This window comes from Ornithorhynchus anatinus, chromosome 6 (assembly GCF_004115215.2).
Source record: "Ornithorhynchus anatinus isolate Pmale09 chromosome 6, mOrnAna1.pri.v4, whole genome shotgun sequence".
Taxonomy (NCBI): Eukaryota; Metazoa; Chordata; class Mammalia; order Monotremata; family Ornithorhynchidae; genus Ornithorhynchus; species Ornithorhynchus anatinus.
The window spans coordinates 183,702-209,511 of record NC_041733.1 but is presented as its reverse complement, the minus strand read 5'-3'; the positions used below and the strand labels follow the sequence as shown (position 1 = coordinate 209,511).

Here is a 25,810-nt window from a genome sequence, read left to right as displayed (position 1 = left end):
TTGTAGTAAGTGCTGGGGTAGATAGTAGGTAATTGGGTTGGATACAGTCTCTGTCCCACATGGGGCTCACAGTCTTAATCCCCGTTTTACAGATGAGGTATCCGAGGCACAGAGAAGTGACGGGATGGGTCAAGGTCATAAAAGAGACAAGTGGCAGAACTGGGATTAGAACCCAGATCCTTCTGATTCCCCGGCCCTGAGGTGTAGCCCTGTGGATAGAGCAAGGGCCTGGGAGTCAGAAAGACCTGGTTTCTAATCCCAACTCCGTCACTTGTCTGCTGCGTGACCTTGGGCAAGCCACTTTACTTTTGGGCCTCAGATGCCTCATCTGAAAAATAGGGATTAAGATGGTGAGCCCCATGTAGGACAGGGATGGCGTCCTACCTGATTAGTTTGTATTGACCCCACGGTTTAATTCAGTGCTGTCACATAGTGAGCACTTAGCAAGTAGAGCAGCAATGTGGCTTAGTGGAAAGAGCACGGGTTTGGGAGTCAGAGGTCATAGGTTCTAATCCTGGTTCTGCCACTTGTCAGCTGTGTGATTTTGGGCAAGTCACTTCACTTCTCTGTGCCTCACTTACCTCATTTATAAAATGGGGATTAAGACTGTGAGCCCCACGTGGGATAATCTGATATCCTTATATCTTCCTCAGTATTAGAACAGTGCTTGGCACATAGTAAGCGCCTAACAAATACCATCATTATTATTCTTCTTATTATTATTCTTATATACCATCGGGAAAAAAAATGACAGACCACATCCAGGTGTCTGGGCTGCAGTTTTTAACGGGCAGACACATGGGCGCAGCCACAGCCACGGACGCTGACAGATCGGGCCACTTGGCTGGGACGGATGGATGGATGGACGGACTGGCTCGGTGACATTTGGCCCTTTTCCCCTCCGGCAGGGGCCGACCAACCCCGAGGGGATGGATCACCCGGTGCACAGAGGGGAGCTGATGTCTGCGGTTCTCCACGACCGGGACCGGTAAGTTCCCGCCGCGCTTCATCATTGCGGTCCGTGCCACCTCCCCCGGCCCCGGGGGCAGCCCTTCGCAGGGCAAGAGGGGTCGGCGGCCGCCCGGGACAGGGGCCGACCCTGTTGTCCCAAGACTGAATGGGGTCACTCCGGGGACGGGAGTGCCCCGAGAGCCTGCTGTGAGAGCACATTCATTCATTCAGTGGTATTAAAGGCTTACTGTGTGCAGAGCACTGTCCTCGGCCCAGCGGCCACACCCACTCCCGGTGGCTCTAGGCGGGTGGGTTGGGGACGGGAGGGACGATCACGGGGCGGGGCAGGCCGAGCCCCCGGCCTTACGGCCCCCCGAGGAAGCCGAGGAAGAGTGTCACTAAGCGATCCTCGGTGGCTCCGACGGCCCCGCGCCGTGGGTCTCCGCCGGCTGTGCCCTTGCTACCGGGCAGGGCTCGGGGAGCGGCGAACTCTTGAGGCCATCTAGTCCCGCCCGTTTGGACAGGGCCGGGGGAGGCCGTCTCGGCCGCCGCCGCCTCTGCTCCCGGGGAACCGGAGATGCAAGCCGAATGGAAGATGGGAAGCCCCATCCTTTGGCCGCCGGAATCAAGTGGGCCTGCTGGGCGCTCCCGAGGGAGAGGGAGTGGAGGAACCTGGCTGCAGCGAGCGGTACACTGAGGGTTTCTGGTGTTACACACCCCAACCCTAGTCCCTAGCTTCACTTCTCTATCCTGTGCACCTGCTACTCCCCAACCTGCCATCTCTGCTCCTCCCAAGCCGGCCTTCTAGCCTCCCCCACCCTCCGCTTCTGACTCTTCCGCCCCCGTCCCCTCGCTCACACCGTTCTCCCGGCCCATCCGGGGCCAGACCCCAGCTCTCCCCACACTCGGCTGCCTCCAGCCGGCCTCCCACTCTTCTTCTCCAGCCAGCCTTCCCAGATGAGTCTCTCCTCCCCGCCAGGTTAGACCCCTAGCTGTCCCTCGGCACTCGGGAGGTTTGCTGAATGCTGGGGGACTTGAGGCCTATCCTCCTTTTCTCCTTCTGCCTTGTCTTTAATCAATTTCAATGTCTGTCTCCATTGCTAGAGTGGAAGGTCCTTGAGGGCAGGGATTATGCTCCACGGGCTCTCCCACACCCACTGGAGACTGTCGATGGGTTGATAAATAAATGTTGGTATTTGTTAAGCGCTTACTATGTGCAGAGCCCTGTTCTAAGCGCTGGGGTAAACACAGGGGAATCAGGTTGTCCCACGTGGGGCTCACGGCCTTAATCATTAATCTGTTTCTGTTACCTTGTCTGTAAGGTGGGGATTGAGACTGTGAGCCCTGATGGGGACATGGACTGTGTCCGACCTGATTACCTTGTAGCTACCTCAGCACTTAGAATAGTGCCGGGCACATAATAAGTTCTTAACAAATACCATTTTTTTTAAAAAAAGACTAGGGGTGAGGACAGAGTAGCCATCAGAGCAGGTGGGGAAGGAGCCAGCAGGGATGTGGGAAGGGTGGATGGGTCTGTCAACAGTCCACCCATCTGCCCAGCTACCCAGAGTTATTTGGTGGGGCTTTCTGAACTTCATTCGTTCAGTGGTATTTATTGAGCGCTTAGTGTATGTGGAGCAGCATACTAAACTCTTGGGAGAGTAGAGTACAACAATAAACAGACACATTCCCTGCCCACAGCAGCCTATAGTGTATAAGCTGGGGCTGTTTCTATTTCATTCATTCATTCATTCAGTTCATTCATTCATTCAGTAGTATTTATTGAGCGCTTACTATGTGCAGAGCACTGTACTAAGCGCTTGGAATGTACAATTCGGCAACAGATAGAGACAATCCCTGCCCATTGACGGGCTTACAGTCTAATCGGGGGAGACAGACGGACAAAAACAAGACAATTTAATAGCAATAAATAGAATCAAGGGGATGTACTCCTCATTAACAAAATTAATAAGGTAATAAAAATATATCCAAATGAGCACAGTGCTGAGGGGAGGGGAAGGGAGAGGGGGAAATCAGGTTGTCCCACATGAGGCTTACAGTCTTCATCCCCATTTTACAGATGAGGGAACTGAGTGAGGCACAGAGAAGTGAAGTGACTGGCCCAAAGACACACAGCTGACAAGTGGCGAAGCCGGGATTAGAACCCATGACCTCTGACTCCTAAGCCCGTGCTCTTTCCACTGAGCCATGTTGCTTCAGTGCTGCTTCAGTAGTATTTATTGAGCGCTTACATTGTGCAGAGCACTGTACTAAGCGCTTGAAATGTACAATTGGGCAACAGATAGAGACAGTCCCTGCCCAATGACGGGCTCACCGTCTAATCGGGGGAGAGAGACAGCAGAGCCAAACAGAATGAAAGAAAAACAAGACAACATTATCACGATAAATAGAATCAAGGGGATGTATTTTATTACCAAATAAATAGGGTAATAAATAATATATGCAAATGAGCACAGTGCTGAGGGGAAGGGGGAGGAGCAAGGGTGGGGAGGGGGAGCAGAGGGAAAGGGAGTCAGGCCACACAGCTTGCCACCTTTTAGCAGATTCTTTTCTGACTGGCCACCGTTTCCACGCAGGAAACTCTGAAGCCCCCAGTCCACCCAGGCTCACGTTTAGACATGTCAGAGGATCCGGGTGGCGGGGGTCATTTTGGTCTGAGAGGCCGGGTAGGGCAGGGCAGGGCTTCCGGCGGCATCGACTGACCAGAATAACAATAATAATAATAATAATAACGTTGGCATTTGTTAAGCGCTTACTATGTGCAGAGCACTGTTCTAAGCGCTGGAGTAGATACAGGGTAATCAGGTTGTCCCACATGAGGCTCACAGTTAATCACCATTTTACAGATGAGGTAACTGAGGCACCGAGAAGTGAAGTGACTTGCCCACAGTCACACGGCTGACAAGTGGCAGAGCCGGGATTTGAACCCATGACCTCGGACTTCAAAGCCCGGGCTCTTTCCACTAAGCCACGCTGCTTCAACCGGGGTAGGTGGGGGGAAGTGGCTCTGGGTAGATTTCTGAGCTCACCGCGTGCTGATGGGTTTGCTCCGAGGAGTGGCTAGCATATAAAGCCCTGAGAGTCTGTCTTGCAGGTTGAGTTGGATTTGGGGGAGCCCAGGGTCTGGACATTCCCTCTCGGAGGTGTGGCAGTGATTGTGCCCCTGAAGGACGGCCTGCCTGGGGTGGTGGTAGGGTCCCTATGCTGGGTGAGGGCCCTCTCGCTCACCCACGCCCTCGTGGACAAGCACACGTCCCCAACTCTCTCCTCTCTGGGTGTTTTACTGTGTCCACGGGGCGGTCGTGACCGTCCCCGGCATACACAGGAAGCTTCAGGACCGCAGACCTCCTCGCGGATGGCCTTTGAGTGGCCCCGTAGCTGGTGATTCATTTGAAGTTCAGGTCGACATGGTTCTTGGGGTTAAGCGTGAGTCACATGGAGGTCATTCGGTGTTAAACGACTGTTTCCTGCCCCCGGCCCGGCTCGGTGTCCGGGGTCATCCAGGCCGTGTGAGACCCGGGGTGTTCAAGACATATCGAACTTGACGTATTGAACACATTGGGGGCCCCCAATGGGCATTCTGTGTAAACAGAAGTATCATCTCCGTCGTCCCAAGGATTCATATGCAGGGTGTGTGCAGGGCCCTGGGCGAACGTAAATGTGGATGTGGATCGGTATTTGTCGGAATTTTTTTGTAGCGGGGAAGCGTGCAGAGCCCGGGCTGTACATTTTAACGTTTGTAGCTAGGTATTTGTCATTTGTGCCCATGTTTCTCTGGCTCCCCCATTCCATCTTCTCCCACTTGACTGCACCGTGTGTTCCCTCCCAGCTGTGCCTGTTGTTTTCAGTGACTTCCCGCTCTCCCCCTTCTACTGTTTTTTTTCTCCCACCTGCCCCAGCAGGAGGCGAGGGAGTAAAGTGGGTGGTTGGGGAGCGGGGAGGCGCGAGACGGCAATCGGCTGACCCTTGAGGACCCCCTCACCTCAGGAACCGTGGGATCCAAGATGGTCCCCCCCGACCCAAAGGCCAGAGGCTGGTTGGTTGATGAGCTGCGATAGGAGCCTTTGTGAGCACTTCTTCTCAGATCCAATTTTCAATCAGTGAGATTCATTGAGCACCTACTGAGTGTAGAGCATTGTACTGAGCATTTGGGAAAGTACAATAGAGTGAGTTGGTAGGCACGATCCCTGCCTGCGAAAAGCTCACAGAATACAGGGGCCTCAGTCTATGTTCCCTGCTGTAGCCTAGCGTGCTCACTTTTTCACTCCTCTAACACCGGATTGCTTCCTGTGGCCCAATCTCGTCTATCGTGCCACTGACCCTTGTGCCACCTGGAACTCCCTGCCCCTCTGTATTATTATTTATCATTATTGTATTTGTTGAGCGCTTACTATATGCCTGGCATCGTACTAAACGCTAGGCGGATAGAAGCAAATCGGGTTGGACGCAGTCCCCGTCTCGCAGTCTTGGGGCCCATTTCACCGATGAGGTAACAGAGGCAACGAGAAGTGAAGTGACTTGCCCAAGGTCACAAAGCAGACAAGTGGCAGAACTGGGATTAGAACCCATGACCTTCTGACTGCTAGGCCCATGCTCTCTCCGCTACGCCAAGGCATTTGTTTAGCGCTCATATATGCCAGACCAACACTTTTCCCACCTTCAAAGCCTTGGTGAGGTCACGTCTCCTCCTCGCCTGTTCCCTGACTCCCCTCCCCCTTCTGCTTTATCAATGGACTAAGCAACATTTCTGAGTGACCAGTCTATGCGTCCTTGACCTTTGGACATTTGTTAGTGACCCCACCCTCAGCCCCACACTCATGCACATATATGTAAATTATATGTCCATCTGTCTCCCTCTCTAGACTGTAAGCTCGTTTTGGGCAGGGGAACGTGTATACTAACTCTGTTGTAATCTCCCAAGCGCTGAGTACAGTGCTCTGTGCGCAGTAAGTGCTCAGTTAATTTGATTGATTAATGTATTTGTTAGGAACAGGTCTATATATATGGGGAAGACATTACCCACCCCTGTGTTTGCATATTGAATCCTGGAGGTAGGTGTGCAGTGTCTGAAATTGCAGTGTCTGAAACACAAATTTCTTATTTAACCAGGTGATACTGGTTTTGGGGTGGAGGTGTCCCTCCCGTAAAGCTTTGCCAGGATGTTTGTGTGTCTCTTTGTAGGAGCAAGGCCTGATTTAACTGTATTGTATCTATCCGAGGGCTTAACACATAGATGTTTAACAAACAATACAATTATTATTACTAGTATCACTAAGAAAACAATAAGGTGTTAAGCCTGATTTACGGGCTTTTGGCAATAATGGTTGCTAGCCAAAGAAGTGTTCTGTTGAGTTTGTTTAGGATAGGCTGTATCTGACCCCGCCGCCAGCCTTCAATATCATCTGGGCTCCTCCATTCCCCTCCTTGAACTTCAGTGAATAGTGGAGGTCAGTGCTGGGACCCTACCTGGGAGGCCGGAGGGTGGTAGCGGGTCCGCCCGCAGTGGACAGAACGTTGTTGTTGATGATGATGGAGGCCATATGGGGCAGAGGGTGTAGGCCGGGGGGCCCTGGGGTGGAGAGGACACTGGTGTGGGGAGGGGGGCAGGAGGTGGAGGTGCCCTGGGGTGGACAGGTCGTCGTTCATTTCTTCAATAGTATTTATTGAATGCTTACTCTGTGCAGAGCACTGTGATGGTGGTGGCCATAGGGGGCAGAGGGTGTAGGGCAGGGTGCCCTGGGGTGGACAGGACACTGGTGTGGGGGATCGGGGCAGGAGGTGGGGTGCCCTGGGGTAGACAGGACAATGGTGGGAGGGATTGGGGCAGGAGGTGGGGGTGCCCTGGGGTGGACAGGTCGTCGTCGATGATGATGGAGGTCAGAGGGTGTGGGGCAGGGTGCCCGGGGCTGGACAGGACACTGGTGTGGGGGATTGGGGCAGGAGGTGGGGTACCCTGGGGTGGACAGGTCATTGTGGATGATGATGGAGGCCATAGGGGCCAGAGGGTGTAGGGCGGGGAGCCCTGGGGTGGACAGGACACTGGTGTGGGGAATTGGGGCAGGAGATGGGGTGCCCTGGGGTGGACAGGTCATTGTTGATGATGATGGAGGCCATAGGGGCAAAGGGTGTAGGGCGGGGTGCACTGGGGTGGACAGGACACTGGTGTGGAGGATTGGGGCAGGAAGTGGGGAACTCGGGGGTGGACAGGTCATTGTTGATGATGATGGAGGCCACAGGGGGCTGGGGCTGGAAGCCGAGGAGCCCTGGGATGGACAGGACACTGGTGTGAGGGACTGGGGCAGGGGTGGGGTACCCTGGGGTGGACAGGTGGTCGTTGATGATGATGGGGGCCATAAGGGGCAGAGGGTATAGGGTAGGGTCCCCTGGGGTGGACAGGACACTGGTGTGGGGGGATAGGGGCAGGAGGTGGGGTCCCCTGGGGTGGACAGGACACTGGTGTGGGGAGTTGGGGCAGGAGGTGGGGTGCCCTGGGGTGGACAGGACACTGGTGTGGGGAGTTGGGGCAGGAGGTGGGGTGCCCTGGGGTGGACAGGACACTGGTGTGGGGAGTTGGGGCAGGAGGTGGGGTGCCCTGGGGTGGACAGGTGGTCATTGATGATGATGGAGACCATAAGGGCTGAGGGTGGAAGGCGGGGTGCCCCGGGGTGGACAGGACAGGGTATAATGATGGGGGTGGGGGTTCGTGTGGTCCCCGGACGGGACTTGGTGTGATGTGGGTGGGGGGGAGGGGGAGCCGAATAAAGGCCAGCCTCGTCGGGGCCAGCGCCGGCCGCCCAGCGTTTCGCACGCATGCCTCCGGCCACCCTGGGAAGCCGGCTCGGACCAGCCCCCCGCGCCGCCCCCCGCACCACCCCACCGCACCGCACCGCGCAGCCCCCGCGCAGCGCGCCCAGCCCCGCCGCTGTCCGCTGCAGCGCGGCTTCCCAGAGCGTGGCCGGCAGGGTCCCGCAGCGCCGCCACACCGGGCCCGTCCGGGGGGTCCGGCCCCCGCCCCCGGCCCCCGCCCCCCGCCCCTCCGGACGGCCATGGGCCTGTGCGGTCCTGGGCGGGGGGGCCCGGCCAGCCCTCCGAGCATGCGGGAGGCTGCGGGGCTCCGCTGACGAGGCTCCGCGGGTCCGGGGGTCCCGGGGGGGCTATGCTCAGCTTCCTGGCCCGCCTGCAGTGCTGCGGCCCCCGGGAGGAGGACGGCTCCGACGACGGCAAGGCCATTCTCTGCAGGTACCGAGCGCCGGGGCGGGGGGCGGGGGGTCCCCCTCCCCCGCACCCCTGCATTGTGCGCGCCCGCCCGCCCGCAGAACTGCATCGTCTGTGTGTGCTCACCCGCCTCCCTCCCCGCTAAACGGCCGTGCAGGCCCCCACGCTCCCCGCAACCCTCCCCTCTATTGTCTTGCTTCCCGTCCCTTCTGCAGAGCTGCATTGTGTGCACCTGCCCCCGCCCACCGCCCGCAAAGCTGCATTGTGTGCACCGCATTCAGTGTGTGCGGACCCAGCTGACCCACCGCTGCTCCAGTCCCCCGTCCCCCCCCCCCAGGGACCCGCCCGGGACCGGCCGGGGACCGGGAGTTGGGGTTGGGGTTGGGAGCCGCCCCGCTCCCTCCCCCCGGGCGCGGGGGTCGGGGTCCGGGCTATGGACTGGCCGCCGGCCGTGGCCGCGGCGTGGACGAGGACCAGGACGAGGACATGCCACTGAAGTGGAAAGCGGGGGCTGCCGCCGCCTGGAAGCTACCCGCCCCGCCGGGGCTTAAAGCCTCCAGGTCGCCGCTCTGCCCCGTCTACATGTGAGTGCCGCCGGGGAGGGGGGACCCGGGGTGGCCGAGACCCCCGCCCCAAGAAAGCAGGGCGATAGTCCCGGCCGGGACGGGGGAGGGATGCGGCGGCCCGTGGAGGCCCTTGGAGCCCACCCGGGCGTATTCCTGTCAAGTCTCGCAGGTGAGAGGGTGGGGGGCGATGGAGGGGAGGGGCCGTGTTGTGGGCTTAAGCCCCAAAGCACCCCCTCTTCGGCCGACCCCCTAGGGGAGCGTTTGTTGTTCAGGGGCCGCGGGCCCCCCCGCCCCCGGGTTGCTCCCGAAGGGGTTTGTTTCCTCACCCTGCTTGCTGGTGGACCCACTTGCTGGGCCTGCGTGCCTGGGTGGGGAAAGGCGATTTTTTTCCAGCTGTAGGAAGAATTGTGTCTGAACTCTGATCTTTCGAAAACTTAAAATTTAAAAATGAAGATCCCCCGTCTTGAAATTTTGCCTTAATGAAGCTCCCGGATGCGGGACAGGGTGTCCCCAACCACACTGTAGGGGTGCCCAGGAACGCTGAGTGCCGGATGCCACCCATTGCCCCACAGCACTACAGAGCTTCCTTTTCACTCTATTATTTTTTGTGTATTTGTAGAGCATTCTCTCTATTTCTTTCTCTCTCTCTCTCACCTTCTCCCCCCTCCCGTGTGTGAGAGAGAGAGAGAATAAGACAGGTGAATAGGTATTGGCTCTGTTTACTTTGTGACCTGAAATGGAATTGGGTAAATCTTGCCGGACTTGGTTTTTCACTTTCTGCAGAAAGAATGCAGGCCGCCAGATGGGTCTGGGGGCTCCGGGAAGACTCCCGGACCCTGATCCTAGGCCCTGTCATCATCCCGGCCGATCCTGGAGGGGCTGGGATAGGCAGACGGCCTTCGTGCCTTGTTTTACTGTTGAACTCGTCAGTGGTATTTACCGAGTGCTTACTATGTACTAAGTGATTGGGGGAGTATAGTATAAGGGAGTTGGTGGACCTGCTCCCTGTGCATGGTAAACTTAAAGCCTAGAGAGAGGCAGATACTCATCATCGGTGGTATTTGTTGAGCACTTACTATGTGCAGAGCACTGTATTGAATGCTTGGGAAAGCACCAACAGCCTTAGGAGACGTGTCACCTGTTCACACAGAGCTTACAATCTAATGATGAGCTTACAGTCTAGTGATATTAATATCAATAAATTTTGGATATGGACGGATACGCTGTGGGGCCGAGGGCAGGGTGAATAAAGGTTGCAAGTCCACGTACGAGATTGACAGAAAAAAGTTACCCGGCCCATCCCAGGGCTGTGTAACCCTGACTAACCAGGCCCATCCCAGGGCTGGGTAACCCTGACTAACCAGGCCCATCCCAGGGCCGGGTAACCCTCACTACCTGTCCCAGGAGCAGAGTAACGGGGTAACCCTGAATAAACCATGCCACCATACTTAGTGCAGTGTGCTCAGCGCACACTGGGCACTCAATAAATAAACCGTTGGTGGAGCTCCCCTCTGGACTGTAAGCTCGTTATAGGCAGGGAGTGTGTGTCTGCTAATTTTGTTGCATTGTACTCTCCCATGCACTTAGTATCGTGATCACCGCAGAGTAAAGCGCTCGATAAATACCATTGATTGATTAGCGTTTCTTCAGAAAGGTGAGCCTTTTCCTTATCCACCTGTGAAAGGCCCAGTCAGGGTTACCGTGGCCATGGGAAGGGCATGGTTAATGAGGGTTATCCTGTTACTCTGACCCTGGGAGGGCTACGGGAAGTGAGGGTTACCCGGCCCTGGGTCGGGCACGGTTAGTTGCGGTTTCCCTGGCCCTGGGCTGGACATGGCTAGTCAGGAAGGAGTCCCCCCTGCGGATGCTGGGCTGAGCCGGGGACCGTTGCCCGGCTCGAAACCGGGTCCCAGTTTTGACCAAAAATGAGGCGGAGCCGTGAGGCCCTCGGATGTGGGCCCTATCGAGTCAGGTTCCCCTGCTCTGGGGTCGTCCGCTGGGGCTGCGGATGCCCGCCGCCACCCTCCTTCCACCATCAGGGATTTGAAACCGTTTCCCTGCACCACCCAGGCCCCTCAACCATGCCCCTGGAGTCAGCCCCACAAAGGGGGTGAGGGTGGCAGAGTCAGAACCAGTGGTAAAGGCCGAGTTGACCAGGAGAGGTTAGGACCACGTGCCTAGGGCCTGTGGGGCGAGGGGCACCTGCACCCCGAGGACCCTGGGCCCCTCCTGGCTCTCGGGAGCCGAGAAAGTCCAAGCCCGGCTCCCGTGCTCGTGGCTCCCCTGGCTTGCCATCCTTGGACAGCGGGGTCCGGGGGACCCGGGGCCCTGCCACGGTAGAGGTCAGTGGGCAGCATTGGGAGGGAGTGCCAAGCGCCAGAAACAGGTGGTCTTGACAGCCCTGGCTGTCCTTTGGCTCTGATCCTCGTCCCCCCGGGCCCTGTTATCTCATCCCTGTCAACTGCTTCCCATCTTCCCTAAGGCATTCAGTCAGGCCTCCCACTCCTATCTCACCTCACTGCTCTCCTACTACAGCCCAGCTCATACGCGTCACCCCTCCAATGCCAGCCTACTCACTGTACCTCAGTCTCTCCTCTCTCGCCCACATCCTCCCTCTGGGCCGGAATTCCCCATAATTCGGAACCAACAGACCACCGCTATCCTCACCTTCAAAGCCTCATTAAATTCCCTTCTCCTCCCAGAGCCTTCCCTGACGTAGCCTTCATTTTCTCTACTCCCTGTCCCTTCTGTGTTGCCTATGCACTCGGATCTATACCCTTTAAGCACTTGATAGTCACCCCACCCTCTGCCCCAGAGCACTTAGGTACCGATCCATAATCTCAGGAGTTTGTTTGGTACGGAGGTGGATGGGCAGTCGTTAGAGGTTATTGAGGACCCGGGAGACATGCACGAAACATTTCTGTAGAAAAAACAATCCGGGCAACAGAGTGAAGTACGGACTGAAGTCGGAAGAGACAGAAAGGGGAATTCAGTGAGGAGGCCGATGCGGTGATCAAGGCGGGATAGGATAAGGGCTTGGATCGGTCTGGTAAGCAATTGGGATGCTTGGATGGGTGGGCTTGCTGTAAAGGGAGAAGCGACGGGATTTTGTGACAGTCAGTCGATCAGTGGTGTTTATTGAGTGCTTACTGTGTCCAGAGCAGAGAGGAAAGGTAGGAGGGGACGAGGTGATCGAGTGCTTTCAAGTCAAGGGTAAGGATTTTCTGGTGGATGTAGAGGTGGATGGGCAACCAGTGGAAGTCCTTGAGGAGTGGAGAAACACAGACTGAATGTTTTTGTAGAAAAATGATCCGGGCATCTGGTTGAAGTATAGACTGCTTGATTAGACTGATCGATTCCCCCTAGGCACTTGGATATTCACCCCTCCCCAAGTCCCCAGCGCTTATATGCATATCAGTCCGGAATTGGCCACCTGTCTCTTTTGTCAGTAAGCTCCTTGTGGTCAGAAATGGTGTCTACGTACGCATATGTATTGTACTCTCCCAAGTGCTTTGCAAAGTGTTCTGCGCACAGTAAGTGCTCAATAAATGCCATTGATTGAAATGATCCCACCGAGGGACTCCGGTGCTGTTGTTGGTGTTATTCACTCATAAAAAAATGTGGTCCCTGAGGTGAGAATGCGGTCCCCCAAGGTGTGAGTGTGGTCCCTGAGGTGCAAGTGAGTGTGGTCTTGGGTAAGGTGGAGGCGAGGTCTGCTTCTGGGGTCTTCAGTCACAGCCATGGCCGGGAGCTGTGGCTGTCAACCCGTCAAACTCTGAGGCTTTGTTCACGTATCTGTGGGCGAGGATGTGCATGCGTGTGCATGCAGACATTGGGGGGGGGGGAAGCCGGGGGGAGGAGAGGGAGTGCCCATGCATGCGTGTGTGTGTGTGTGTGTGTGTGTGTGTGAGAGAACAAAGCCTTTTGCTTTAGAATCTGAGGTTTCGCATTGCATTTCTCATTTCTTCATTCATTCAACAGTATTTATTGAACACTTACTATGTGCAGAGCACTGTGCCAAGCGCTTGGAATGTACAGTTCGGCAACAGAAACAATCCCTGCCCAATAACGGGCTCACAGTCTTAAAGTGGGGGAGACAGACAGCAAAGCAAAACAGATCAAAACAAAGCTAGACAACATCATCAGGATAAATAGGATCATGGAGATATACGTCTCATTTACAAAATAAATAGGGGAATAAATAATACATACAAATAAGCACAGTGCTGAGGGGAGGGGATGGAGGAAGAGCAGAGGGCGGGCGGGGGGAGGGGAGGAGGAGCAGAGGGAAAGGGGAGCTCAGTCTGGGAAGGCCTCCTGGAGGAGGTGAGCTCTCAGTAGGACTTTGAAGCGGGGAAGAGAGTTTGTTCGGTGGACGTGAGGAGGGAGGGCGTTCCAGGAGAGCAGTAGGACGTGGGCCAGAGGTCGGCGGCGGGACAGGCGCGAACGGGGGACCCTGAGGAGTTGAGCTGCAGAGGAGTGGAGTGTACGGGATGGGCAGTAGAAAGAGAGAAGGGAGGTGAGGTAGGAGGGGGCAAGGGGATGGAGAGCTTTGAAGCCAAGAGTGAGGAGTTTTTGTTTCATGCGAAGGTTGATGGACAACCGCTGGAGGTTTTTGAGGAGGGGAGTGACATGCCCGGAGCGTTTCTTAACTACTTGACATAGGGACCTCGTTGCTAGGAGCCTTATCAGAAAGCTGGCCCCTTCCTTCTCTGACCGCCATCTTCAACCATCACTCCCCAGTGGCTTTTTCCCCACTGCTTTCAAACACTCCCCGTTCTAAAAATACCCTCCCTTGACCCTTTGGCTCCCTCCAGTTATCGCCCTATCTCCCACCTACCAGTCCTCTCCAGACTACTTGAACCAGTTTTCTACATCTGCTGCCTCTACTTCCTCTCCAGTTTTTTGTCTTTGTCAAGTTTTTTCCTTGAACCACTCCAATCTGGCTTCTGCCCCCTTCACTCCACAGAAAATGCCCTCTCAAAAGTCACCATTAATCTCCTTATTGCCAAATCCAACGGGTTCTACACCGTACTCTCCCAAGTGCTTAGTACGGTGCTCTTCGCACAGTAAGCACTCGATAAGTACGATCGAATGAATCCTAATCCTCCTCGACCTCTCAGCTGCCTTTGACACTGTGGAAACATTATCCAGCTTTGGCTTCGCTGACCCTGTCCTCTCCCAGTTCCCCTGTCTGTCTTGTCTGCTCATTCTCAGTCTCTTTTGTGGGCTCTCCCTCTGCCTTCCTCTCCCTCACTACGGGAGTCCCTCAAAACTCGATTCAGGGCCCCCTTCTATTCTCCATCTCCACCCACTCCCTTGAAGAACTCATTTGCTCCCATGGCTGCAACTACCATCCCTAAGTGGATGATTCCCAAACCTCCCCCACGTCTCTCCTGCTCTGCAATCTCACATTTCCTCCTGCCTTCAGGACATCTCTACTTGGCTGTCCCGGCTACACCTCAAACTTAACCCATCCAAAACAGAACTTCTCATAGTCACAGTTAACCCTGTCCCATTCCCCCCCCTCCGCCCCCGACTTTCCCATCACTGTGGACAGCACCACCATCCTCCCCGTAACCTTGCCATTCTCCTCGACTTATCTCTCCCTTTCGACCCATATCTGTCGCCAAATCTTGTCAGTTCAACCTTCACAACACTGCTAAAACCCATCCTTTCCTTTCCATCCAGCTGTTACCACATTAATCCAAGCACTTATCCTATTCTGCTGTGATTACTGCGTCAGCCTCTTCGCTGACCTCCCTGCCTCCTGTCTCTCCCCACTCCACTGCAGATTTCACTCTGCTGCCCAGATCATTTTTTACGAAACTGTTCAGTTCCACGTTTCCCCACTCCTCAAGAACTTCCAATTAGTTGCCCATCAACCTCTGCATCAAACAGAAACTCCTTAACATCGGCTTTAAGACACGCAATCATCTTGTCCACTCTTGCCTCACCAATCTACTCTCCTACTACAACCCAGCCCTCATACTTTGCTCCTCTAATGCCAATCTACTCATTGTACTTAAAACTCGTCTGCCTTGATGATAATAATAATAGTGATTTTGCTAAGTGCTATGTGCCAGGCACTGTACTAAGCACTGGGGTAGACACAAGGTAATTGAGTTAGACATAATCTCTGTCCCACATTGTGCTCACAGTCTTAATCCCCATTTTATAGATGAGGTAACTGAGGCACAGAGAAGTAAAGTGACATGCCCAAGGTCACATAGCAGACGTGTGACGGAGCCAAGATCAGATCCCAGGTCCTCCTGACTCCCAGACCCGTGCTTTATCCCCAAGACCACGCTGCTTCTCGTGCTACTGACCCCTCACCCACATCCTGCCAGTGGCCTGGAACGCCCTCCTTCTTCATATCTGTCGGACATTCACTCTCCCCACCTTCAAAGCCTCATGAAAAGCACATCTCCTCCAAGAGGCCTCCCCTGACTAAGCCTTCATTTCATCTTTTCCCACTCCTTTCTGCATCACCCTTGTACTTGGATCGCATCCTTTATTCACCCCATCCTCAGTCCCGCAGCACTTTTCCGTATCTGTAATCTGTTTATTTCTATTAATGTCTGTCTCCTCTAAGCTGTATGCTCGTTGTGGGCAGGAAGTGTCTACCAATTCCGTTATGTCATTCTCTCCCAAGAGCTTAGTACAGTGCCCTGCACACACTAAACGTTCAATTGAATAGTGACTGATTAAAACCTACTGGACGTTCACATCTTCTGACTTTTCTTTTTCTCTTTACCTTAAAGACCAGGAGAATTGTGCAAACTGGGCAAGCGGTTTTTGTCACCTGAACTGTGAATGCCTCTTGCTCTGACTCTTGCCTGCGTTCTGCCCGGGCCTGAGGCCTTTCTGGGAGCGGGCGGGACCCTCTGGGGGCTGCAGGACCACGGCGTTGGGCTCCGGGAGGGTGCGCTTCTCACGCCCTGCCCCCCGGAGGGCCCAGCCCCTCAGGGAGCAGCTCAGGCTCAGCAGGGGTTGTCGGGGAATCATCCATGGCGGGGATCTGGGGCGGCAGTGGCAGTGGCTGCGTTGGCAATGGGACAGGCCTGGGGTGTCGGGAGATGGACATCATCACTGGGGGACACGTGGGACGTTGCGGGGAGGCCCGGAGCATCAGGGGATCGTTGTCGTTGGGTGAGGCTTGGGGTGTCATTCGGCCGGTGGTCGTCGTCTGGGGAGGCCTCGGCGAAGGGGCCTGGCAGTGAGCAGAGCCCGTGGCGTTCGCTCAGCTTGCGGAGCAGGAGAGCAGGAGCACGTGGCAGCCAAGGAGACCCTCGCGCCGCAACCCCGGGGCTCACGCCCGGGCCCGGCCCCCACATCCGCAAGACGGGCCTCTCCCGTGGGGCAGGCGGCGCCTCCTGACGCTACTGGCGGCAGATGGGCAGGCACCGAGGCGCCGTGTCCTCCTCACTCCTGCCCTGCCCCAGGCCGACGGTTTCACGCGACCCAAGCGACCCCAGCCTGATAGAGACGGGAGTTTCATGGAGATGCGGACCACCGCTCACAGCTGAGACCTGACCCCGGGGCCCTTCACCCGCCTTCCTCCCTCCGGAGGTCAGCAGCTGGTCCACGTAGCTTCCTCGTGCCACCGGGAACCTCTCGAGAGAGTGGCAGAGAGAAATCCCATAACCGAGGCCACCGCACCGCGTGGACGGGCCTGTTGCGAAGCCTTGGAGACTGAGAGCCTGAGCGAAGGGATCCAAATTCTCAGAGCCTTACAGTGGCATCCCAGCCTCCATCCGCAAAGAGATGGAGGGGGAGGGGAGGGGAGGGACGGGGAAGGCCAGAGTCCACACATGCGCACGGACCCTCAGTTTACTTGAGCGTCGCCTGGCCGACCAGGGTAGTCATGCTGACTAATGACTCGGCCTTTGTAATCAAAGGGGTGACTAACCCGTCTCGTTTATCCGCAATTTTTCTCAGATCTCTGGTGGAAGAGGACGACCCTCACATGAAAGTGTCCCTCCCTGGTGGCGAAATGGGAGTGTCTGCCCACCTGCAGTCTTCCAAGACAGGAACCACACGCTTTTTCACCAGCAATACCCATAGTTCTGTGGTCTTACAGGTAACGGAGCCCGTCTCTCAGATGAGTTGGCTGGGTGCCCCCTAGGTGGATGGGGAAGATGGTCCATCCACCAACCTAACTTTGGCGGTTGTCCAAATTGCCACATGCCCTTACTGAATGTTTATCCCGTCTCCATCTGGGAACTTGGTTTATCGCCAAAGTCTAGGTTCTTCCTGGTCGCTTCCTTTCTCTCTTGCTCTCCGTCTCGCCGTCTGTGTGTGTGTGTGTAAGAGAGAGTGAGAGAGAGATACGCAGTGCAGGCAGAGTGAAATATTCATTTTTTCAGTCAATTTATTGACCACTTATGGTATTTAAGCACTCCCTATGTGCCAGGCACTGTACTAAGTGGTGGAGTAGATAGAAGCTAATCAGGTTGGACCCAATCGATGTCCCATATAGGACTCACAGTCTCAGTCCCCATTTTACAGATGAAGTGACCGAGGCACAGAGATTTTTGCCCAGGGTCACACCGTATCAGAGAGATGGTGGAACTGGGATGAGAACCCAGGTCCTCTGACTCCCAGGCCCATGTCCTTTCCAGTAGGCCCCGCTGCATTAGTGTTTCTGGTGGGCCCCAATGGGGTGCTGGGGAATGTATCTTTGGGCCAGTTCCATAGACTGCTGGGACCAGCATTCCAGCTCCGGGACCAACAGACCCGTTCTCAGAACAGACTGTTGAGGCCTGAGCTGGCAGGCTGCCTGATGCTGAGCAGAGGCGGAGAGGGAGAGGGGTAGCCAGGGGCACCGGGGAAATCCCACCTCGGGGGCTTTCCCGAGCCCGGCTCTACTCGGCCTCATTCGGGGGAAAGGTCGGGGTGGAGGGGAGCCGGTGGCGAGAGGCAGGATTCCTTCGTGATTCCTCCAAGGCAGCAGCGTCCAGGGACTGTGGTAGGCAGTGCCTTTCATGTCGACGCCTCCTAGGCCCAGCCGCGGACCTCTTACCTGGTGGTGCCGGCTGCAGGCGTGGGGCGAGAGGCCCAGTGGCCGTTGATGAGGGTCCTTCAATCAGTGGTATTTATTGAGCGCCTACGGTGTGCAGAGCACTGGACTAAGCACTTGGGAGAGTCCAGTAAAACAGAGTTGGTAGACAGGTGCTCAGCCCACAGGAGCTGACAGCCTAGAGGTCTCCTTCCTTCAGGGTTTCCGAGCCATTTGGGGTTCGGATCAGCCTCCGGGGTGACGGAAGCCCTCGAGGCCTTTTCCCAGAAGAGTGTTTCTTGACATATGGGTTTCTCTCATTGGCTCCCGTGACCGACCCAAAGGAACTCTGCCGGTCATTCGCGGGCCAGAACTTCTCGGGGCCTCGAGACTGACCCCGTGCGGCCCCCGGCTCGGTTCCCCTGTTTACTTGTTTGGATGTGTATATGTCTGTAATTCTATTTATTTATATCGATGCCTGTTTACTTGTTTTGCTATCTGTCTTCCCCTTTCTAAACTGTAAGCCCGGTGTGGACAGGGATTGTCTCTCTTCATTGCTGAATTGTACTTTCCAAGCGCTTAGTACGGTGCTCTGCACACAGTAAGCACTCGATAAATACGATGGAATGAATTGAATGAATGAGAGTTGCCGGGCCCTTCGGACGTGTGTCCCGCAGGCCCCCGGGCCCCTGCGGACTCTGCGGTTGCCTCGTTCGCAGGGCTTTGACCAGCTGCGGATGGAAGGGCTGCTCTGCGACGTGACCCTGGTCCCGGGGGACGGGGACGAGGTGTTTCCCGTCCACAGGGCGATGATGGCGTCGGCCAGCGATTACTTCAAAGCCATGTTCACAGGTGGGTGTCGCCGCTCCGTCTTCCGGGGTGTCAGTCTGCCCGCCGGGCGGCCGAGGCGGTGGCGGGTCTTGCCGTCGTGAGGCCGAGCCGGTCCGTGGCGGCGAACGTCCAGCTCTGTGTTTCTGCGGACCACCCGGCCTCAACGAGCGGGAATTTGCCGTGATGGTTCACCCGGGCCACCCCCCATCGCCCTGCCCGCCCCGGCCTGCCTTGCGTGGCTCTTCTAGTGCCTCGGTGCACGCCCGGTCTTCACCTTGGCAGCAGTGGCACTGCCACTGAGTATGTTGGCTTCCACTTCTTTGCATGTGCCAAGGAGGAATGCTGTCAGCTTTGATGAAAAGAAGGCTGCCCTGCCTTAGCTCAGTGTTTCTTCTTAGGTGGAATGAAAGAGCAAGACTTGATGTGCATTAAACTCCATGGTGTGAACAGGATCGGCCTGAAGAAGATTATCGATTTCATCTACACTGCCAAGCTTTCTCTAAGCATGGACAACCTTCAGGACACTCTGGAAGCTGCCAGCTTTTTGCAGATTTTACCCGTTTTGGATTTCTGTAAAGTTTTTCTTATATCCGGGGTAAGAGATGGTTCCATTTCATCCCAACTGCACTGGTCCCGTCCTGACATTCCAATAATCTGACTGAGCGACCCAGCCGCCCAGCCGCCCTGCCCTCTTGCCTCGGATGTCGTCTTGCCCTGGCCACCTTCCTGCCCTGCCCTCCTGCCTTGGCCGCCCTCCTGCCCCGGTATCCCAGCCCGCCTTCCCGCCCCTGCCGCCTGGCCTGCCTTCCTGCTGTGGCCACCCTGCTTGCCCTCCCGCCCTAGCCTCCTGCCTCGCCTACCCTCCTGCCCTGGCTGCCTGCCCCAGCCCACCCTCCTGCTCCGGCCCCGCTCTTCCACCTCTGCCCGGCTGCTCTCCTGCTCTCCTGCCTCCGGGTCAGACGGGAGTGTGAATGTCCTGAATAATAGCTGAATAGATGCTCTTGGTGAAGACGCCCCTGCCTGTTCTGTTATTTTTTCCCCATCTCATTCTCTTTGGGGTTGGGAAGTTGTCCCTGACTTGCAACGGGAAGCTTCCTGATGCAGTCTGAGCCTGTGGCCTCTGATTGTGCCCTGTGTGATCCCAGAGGGGACGCAGTCGCACCCCGCGCACGCCACCCCCACCTCCCCCGGCCCAGTTCCCTCGGCCCTCTGTTGACCTGTGCTATTTGTCAGACGCTTACTAAATGCTAAGCACTGGACCAGATACAGGACCATCAGAACGGATCCAATCCCTGTTCCGCTGGGACTGACGGTCTAAGGGAGGGAGGACAGGTATCTGCTCCCCATTTTGCAGATGAGGAGACCGAAGCCCAGAGAAGTGAAGTGACTTGCCCCAGGTCACACAACAGGCAAGCGACGGGGCCGGGATCAGAACCCAGGTCTCGTGACTCCTCATCCCTGTCTGCACCCTGTCCCCTCGGCCCTTCTTCCTTCCCTTCCTCCCTTGTCAAGGATAGGAGGCCCTGATACCGTCAGCTGCTCGTTGCGGGACGGATTTTCCAACCCGAGAGCTATTGAGTTGTGGTGCTCCCGTCCTAGAGGTGCCCACGTCCTCGGAGGGGTCGTGTGAGTCCTTCGCTTTGGGCACTGGGGCCCTCTGGCTTCCTGGGAGTTGTCCTTCACCATGTCATCTAGGGGGCGGGAGAACCACTGGGGCACGAGATGTGGGGCTGAAAGTCGCCGGCAGCAGAGGGTGGGGGCTGAGGGGGGCGGGAAACCTGAGGCGGGAAGCGTGAGACCCCCTTCCCTCCTTTATCCCCCCGCCCCTCAGCTGCACAGTGCTCAACTAGGGAGAAGTAGCTTCTTTCCACCCGTCGCTCGTTCTGGTCCGAGCCGGGGCCGCATGCCCGACCTGGCCCGGCCACCGGTGCCTCAGCCCCGCGGGCACGGGGAGGGAGGTGTGGGGGCCGGCGGGCACGGGGAGGGAGGCGGGGGGGCGTGGACACGGGGAGGCCCAAGGGCCCACGCAGCCGTCGGCGGGCTGACGGCTCTCCCCGCCCCCGTGCGCGCCGCAGGTCTCTCTGGAAAACTGCGTGGAGGTGGGGCGGATCGCCAACACCTACAACCTGACGGAGGTGGACAAGTACGTGAACGGCTTCATCCTGAAGAACTTCCCCGCCCTGCTGAGCAGCGGCGCCTTCCTGCAGCTGCCCTTGGAGCGCCTGGCCTTCGTGCTGGCCAGCAACAGCCTGAAGCACTGCCCGGAGCTGGAGCTGTTCAAGGCGGCCTGCCGCTGGCTGCGCGCCGAGGACCCGCGCCTGGAGCACCCCCGCATGGAGCACGCCGCCAAGCTCATGCTCAACATCCGCTTCCCGCTCATGCTGCCGCAGGACCTCATCAACCACGTGCAGACGGTGGACTTCATGCGCACGGACAACGCCTGCGTCAACCTGCTGCTGGAGGCCAGCAACTACCAGATGATGCCCTACATGCAGCCGGTCATGCAGTCGGACCGCACCGCCATCCGCTCGGACAGCACCCACCTGGTCACCCTGGGCGGGGTCCTGCGGCAGCAGCTGGTGGTCAGCAAGGAGCTGCGGCTCTACGACGAGAAGGCCCGTCGCTGGAAGTCGCTGGCCGCCATGGACGCCCCCCGCTACCAGCACGGCATCGCCGTCATCGGGAACTTCCTCTACGTGGTGGGCGGCCAGAGCAACTACGACACTAAGGGCAAGACGGCCGTGGACACGGTCTTCCGCTTCGACCCGCGCTACGACAAGTGGATGCAGGTGGCCTCGCTCAACGAGAAGCGCACCTTCTTCCACCTGAGTGCCCTGCAGGGCCACCTGTACGCCGTGGGCGGTCGCAATGCCGCCGGCGAGCTGGGTGAGTCGGCCCCGGGGCCTCCGCGGGCGGTCCCCGGCCGGTTCTCCCGGGGACCTCGCGGACCCCGGGCACGGACAGTGGCGCTCGGCCCGCCTCCCCCGGGGTCTCCGGGGCGCAGGGAGGAGCCAGATGCCGGCGGTCCTCCCGGACGGCTGCCCTCGTGGCTAGGGATGCGTTGTCCCCACACCCCTGACTCTCCCCCGGGGATCCAGTTCGCGCCAGCCGACACCCCCGACTCCCCTCTCGGTGATAATAACAATAATAATGATGATAATGTTGGTATTTGTTAAGCGCTTACTATGAGCAGAGCACCGTTCTAAGCGCTGGGATAGATACAGGGTAATCAGGTTGTCCCACGTGAGGCTCACGGTCTTCATCCCCATTTTACAGATGAGGGAACTGAGGCACAGAGAAGTTAAGTGACTTGCCCACGGTCACACAGCTGACAAGTGGCAGAGCCGGGATTCGAACCCATGACCTCTGACTCCCAAGCCCGGGCTCTTTCCACTGAGCCACGCAGCTTCCCACGATCAGGCATCCCGTGATCAGGCCTGGGCCGTCGGACACCCCCGATTCTCCCCTCTCCTTCCCTAACCCTCCCCAAGGTGAGCGACCACGGACCATCCGACATTGCAGACACTCCCCTCTCCATCCCCGATTCTCCCCACGATGACCCAGCACGGACCATCCGGTTGGTCACTCACTCGCTGATATTTGAGAGCTTACTGGGTGCAGAGCACTGTACCGAGAGCTCGGGAGAGGACAACGTAAGCGGCGACAGATCGGTTCCCCGCCCGCAGCGAGCTCACGGTCCAGAGGGGAGACACCCCGGTTCTCCTCTCTCCATCCGCAACTCTCCCCCGAGCGGCCCAGTCAAACGTTGATGTTTATTACGTGCCTAGTCGGTGCAGAGCACTGTACTCAGTGCTTGGGAGAGCACAATAGAGTGAATGGACACAATCCCCGCCCACCAGGAACCCTCAGCCTAGTGGAGGAGCTATCTATTCGTTCATTCAGTTGAATTTATTGAGCGTGTACCGTGTGTAAAGCACCGTACTAAGCACTTGGGAGAATACGGTATAACGATAAACCGACTCGTTCCCTGCCTGCAACGAGCCTACGGTCTAGAGGGGGAGGCAGGCGTTAATTGAAATAAATTAGAGCTACGTATGTAAGTGCCGTTGGGCCGGGAGGGGCGACACCTAAAGGGAGCAAGTCAAGGTGACGCAGAAGGGAGTGGGAGAAGAGGCGAGGAGGATTTAATCAGGGCAGGCCTCTTGGAGGAGGCAGACCTTGGAATCAGTAACAGGTAGGGGGGAAGTAACGTAGTTTAGCGATCTCCCCAGAACTGCTACCGGAGCTCAGTGATGCAGAAGGGCAGAGGAGGCATTAGGTAGGGTGATGAGAGACGAATCGAGGAAAGCTTTCTGGCGGAGATATGATTTTAGTAGGGCTTTGTCTGGGGGGAGAGGGCTGGACCGGTGGGAAAGTCCGCCAGGAATGGGAGACCCGATCCGTGCCCTCAAGGGGCTGACAGCCCAGCTGGGTTGGGGGACACTCACCCAGCAAGATGAATCAGTGCAAATCAGGAGAGGAGTGTCGCCCTCCTCCTCCTCCCCCCGCTCTCCAGATGCCCCACCCCCAATCTGCCCAGCCCAGGGGCATCTGCCTCTCGGCAGCGACGCCGGAGGAGTCTTGGCGGTTTCAGCTGGGGTGGTGGTCACCCTCTTGGACGGGGTCGTCGTGGCTATGGAGGGGTTTACCCTGCCTCTCCGCCGTCCTTTCCCCGTCCCGGGTACATCGGGGGCCTTGGCTTGGGCCGGCTCCCGGGAGCCGGGGAACGAAGTCCGGCCACCGTGGGTGCCCAGGTCGGTGGCCCAATCAGCGACCCATCCAGTAGCGTGGGCAGTGGCTCGGTCGTGGCACGGCGGGCGCCGCGGCCGGGGGCGTAACGGCGGTCGCTACCGGTGCCGTTAGGCTTCCCGGCCCTCCCGTCTCCCCGCCCTCCCCACATCCCTCGGGCTCCCGTCCAGCCCTCAGGCAGTCTGCGTTGCGGGCCACCGGACCCCGGGGGAGCACGGGAGGGGCTAGGGAGGGCGGTTGGCGAGAGCCGCCGCCGACCTTTTTCGTTTCCTTCCGTACAGCCACCGTGGAGTGCTACAATCCCAGGATGAATGAGTGGAGTTACGTGGCCAAGATGAATGAGCCCCATTACGGCCACGCGGGGACCGTGTACGGGGGACTCATGTACATCTCAGGTGAGTCGGGCCCACGCCAAAGCGAGCGGTGCCCGAGTCCCGGGGGACGGCGGGGGAGACCGTGCCCGGGGGCGTCGTATACGTGTCAGGTGAGGGGATCTCGTCCGGGGGCCGAGGAGGCGGGTCGTCCCCGTCCGCACCCATCTCTGGCGCGATCCCGCCTGCCTGCCGACCCCCTGCTCCGGCACATCCCTGCCCATAGGCTGTCTCCCGCCTCGAGCGCATCCCCGCCCCCATCCTGACCCACCTTCATCTGGCACGTCCCCACCCACGCCCTGACTCCAACCTCTGGGGCGTCCCCGCCCACTCTCTGACCCCCGCTCCTACGCGGCCTCCACGCTCCTCTGGCGCGGCCCCATCCTCAGGCCGGCCTCCCGCGCGTCTCTGCAGGGGGCATCACCCACGACACGTTCCAGAAGGAGCTGATGAGTTTCGACCCGGACACGGACCGCTGGGCGCAGAAGGCCCCGATGACGACGGTGCGGGGGCTGCACTGCATGTGCACGGTGGGGGACCGGCTCTACGTCATCGGCGGCAACCACTTCCGCGGCACCAGCGACTACGACGACGTGCTCAGCTGCGAGTACTACTCGCCCGCCCTGGACCAGTGGACGCCCATCGCGGCCATGCTGCGCGGGCAGAGCGACGTCGGCGTGGCCGTCTTCGAGAGCAAGATCTACGTGGTCGGGGGCTACTCGTGGAACAACCGCTGCATGGTGGAGATCGTGCAGAAGTACGACCCGGAGAAGGACGAGTGGCACAAGGTGTTCGACCTGCCCGAGTCGCTGGGCGGCATCCGCGCCTGCACGCTGACCGTCTTCCCGCCGGACGACCTGGCCGCCTCGCCCTCGCGGGAGTCTCCGCTCGCGGCTCCGTGATGGGGGGGGCCCCCGCCGCCCCGGCCGCGTCGTCGCCGCCTCCCCCGGGGGGCCCGCGGGCCGACCTCGGCCCGCCGGGGGAGAGGGGAGAGGCTCCGGGGTCGGCGGCGGGGGCCGGCCTGGGCCCGCGCTCGACCCGCGTGGCGGCGGCGGGACGGGAGGGCCCCGTGAGGGAACGCGGTAGTGAGCCGGGCGTTTCCGTGCCGTGTGAGGGCTGCCCACGGGGCAGTTGGGACGTCGTCGTACCAGTGAGGAGCGCGGGGGTGGGTGGCGGGCCCGGGGCCGGATCGCCCCGGGTCGCAACCCCTCACGGATGTTTCTTCCTCTCACCGTTGACTGTGGGGCCGCACGGAGGGAGGGAGGAAGGGAGGGTGTCCGGTGGCAGATCCAGCATGAACTCTGAGTTGAGCTCCCCCTTGGCCCCTTCCCTCCCACCTCCGTCCCTTCCTCCCAGCCCAGCGCGTGGAGCACCACCCCATCGGTTCAGGCCACCGGGTGCCCCCCACCGAGGGCGGGCGGGGGAAACGACCCCCTTTTTACAACAGGGAAGCGGGCGGAGCCAGGTGCCCGGACCCCCGGCTCCCGTCGCCCACCCCGAGGTTTTCGTGCGGGGTCGCCTCAGATGGACGTGGGATTTCCTGGGGTTTTTAAATCAAGAGGCAGCTGGCACGGCCGGGGTCCTCAGGGATGGATAGGCTGGCACCGGGCCCCCCCCCCAGCCCCCCCCCCGCCCTCCTTCCCCCGGATCGGGGTGGGAAGGAAGGAAGGAAGGGCCAGCGATGTCCCGAGAGGTCCTTGGCCGCGCCCTCCTCCCGAGGTGGAATCATTTCCTTCTCTCCCGGGCCCGTGGAGATGACTCGGGGAACCCGCGCCCCTCTCCCTCGCCGGGGGTCTCGGCCCGGTGGCGGCCGGGCGACGCCGGCGGAGCCGGGGGCTGGGCGCTCAGAACTCAGGCGACCAGGTGTGATCTCTTTTGTTCAATAAAACTTTCACCTGCACTGTGGTCTCAGGCCTCCCCTCGGCCCCTGGGCCTTCCCACCAGGGTACGTGAGCCAGCACAGGCTTAGGGCGAGTGTGTGAGAGAGAGTGTATGTGTGTGTGCATGCGTGCGTGAACAGGAGGGTGTGCAAGTGTGTGTATTGGGTGCAGGGGAGCCACCCTGCCCGGTGCCTTGGCCTTAGCTGTCGGGGAGCCGTCCTTTCA

General features: G+C 58.4%; 1 protein-coding gene across 4 annotated transcripts in view; it reads left to right on the top strand.

Annotated features, from left to right (window-relative positions):
- KLHL13 (kelch like family member 13) overlaps nucleotides 1-24,660 on the top strand; it is a 34,691-nt gene extending 10,031 nt beyond the window's left edge. For 2 of the 4 annotated variants that reach the window (XM_029067454.2, XM_039912365.1), the window contains exons 2-8: nucleotides 909-988; nucleotides 16,695-16,836; nucleotides 18,474-18,606; nucleotides 18,984-19,180; nucleotides 20,661-21,471; nucleotides 23,616-23,729; nucleotides 24,120-24,659. In XM_029067454.2, coding sequence (XP_028923287.1) covers nucleotides 930-988; nucleotides 16,695-16,836; nucleotides 18,474-18,606; nucleotides 18,984-19,180; nucleotides 20,661-21,471; nucleotides 23,616-23,729; nucleotides 24,120-24,607 — 1,944 coding nt within the window. In that variant the 5' untranslated portion in view covers nucleotides 909-929 and the 3' untranslated portion in view covers nucleotides 24,608-24,659. Of the gene's footprint in view, nucleotides 1-908; nucleotides 989-8,112; nucleotides 8,212-8,606; nucleotides 8,772-16,694; nucleotides 16,837-18,473; nucleotides 18,607-18,983; nucleotides 19,181-20,660; nucleotides 21,472-23,615; nucleotides 23,730-24,119 lie in introns of those variants that run through there. The other 2 variants (XM_029067453.2, XM_029067452.2) reach the window with 2 other exon arrangements.
- The last annotated feature ends 1,150 nt before the right edge of the window (nucleotides 24,661-25,810 follow it).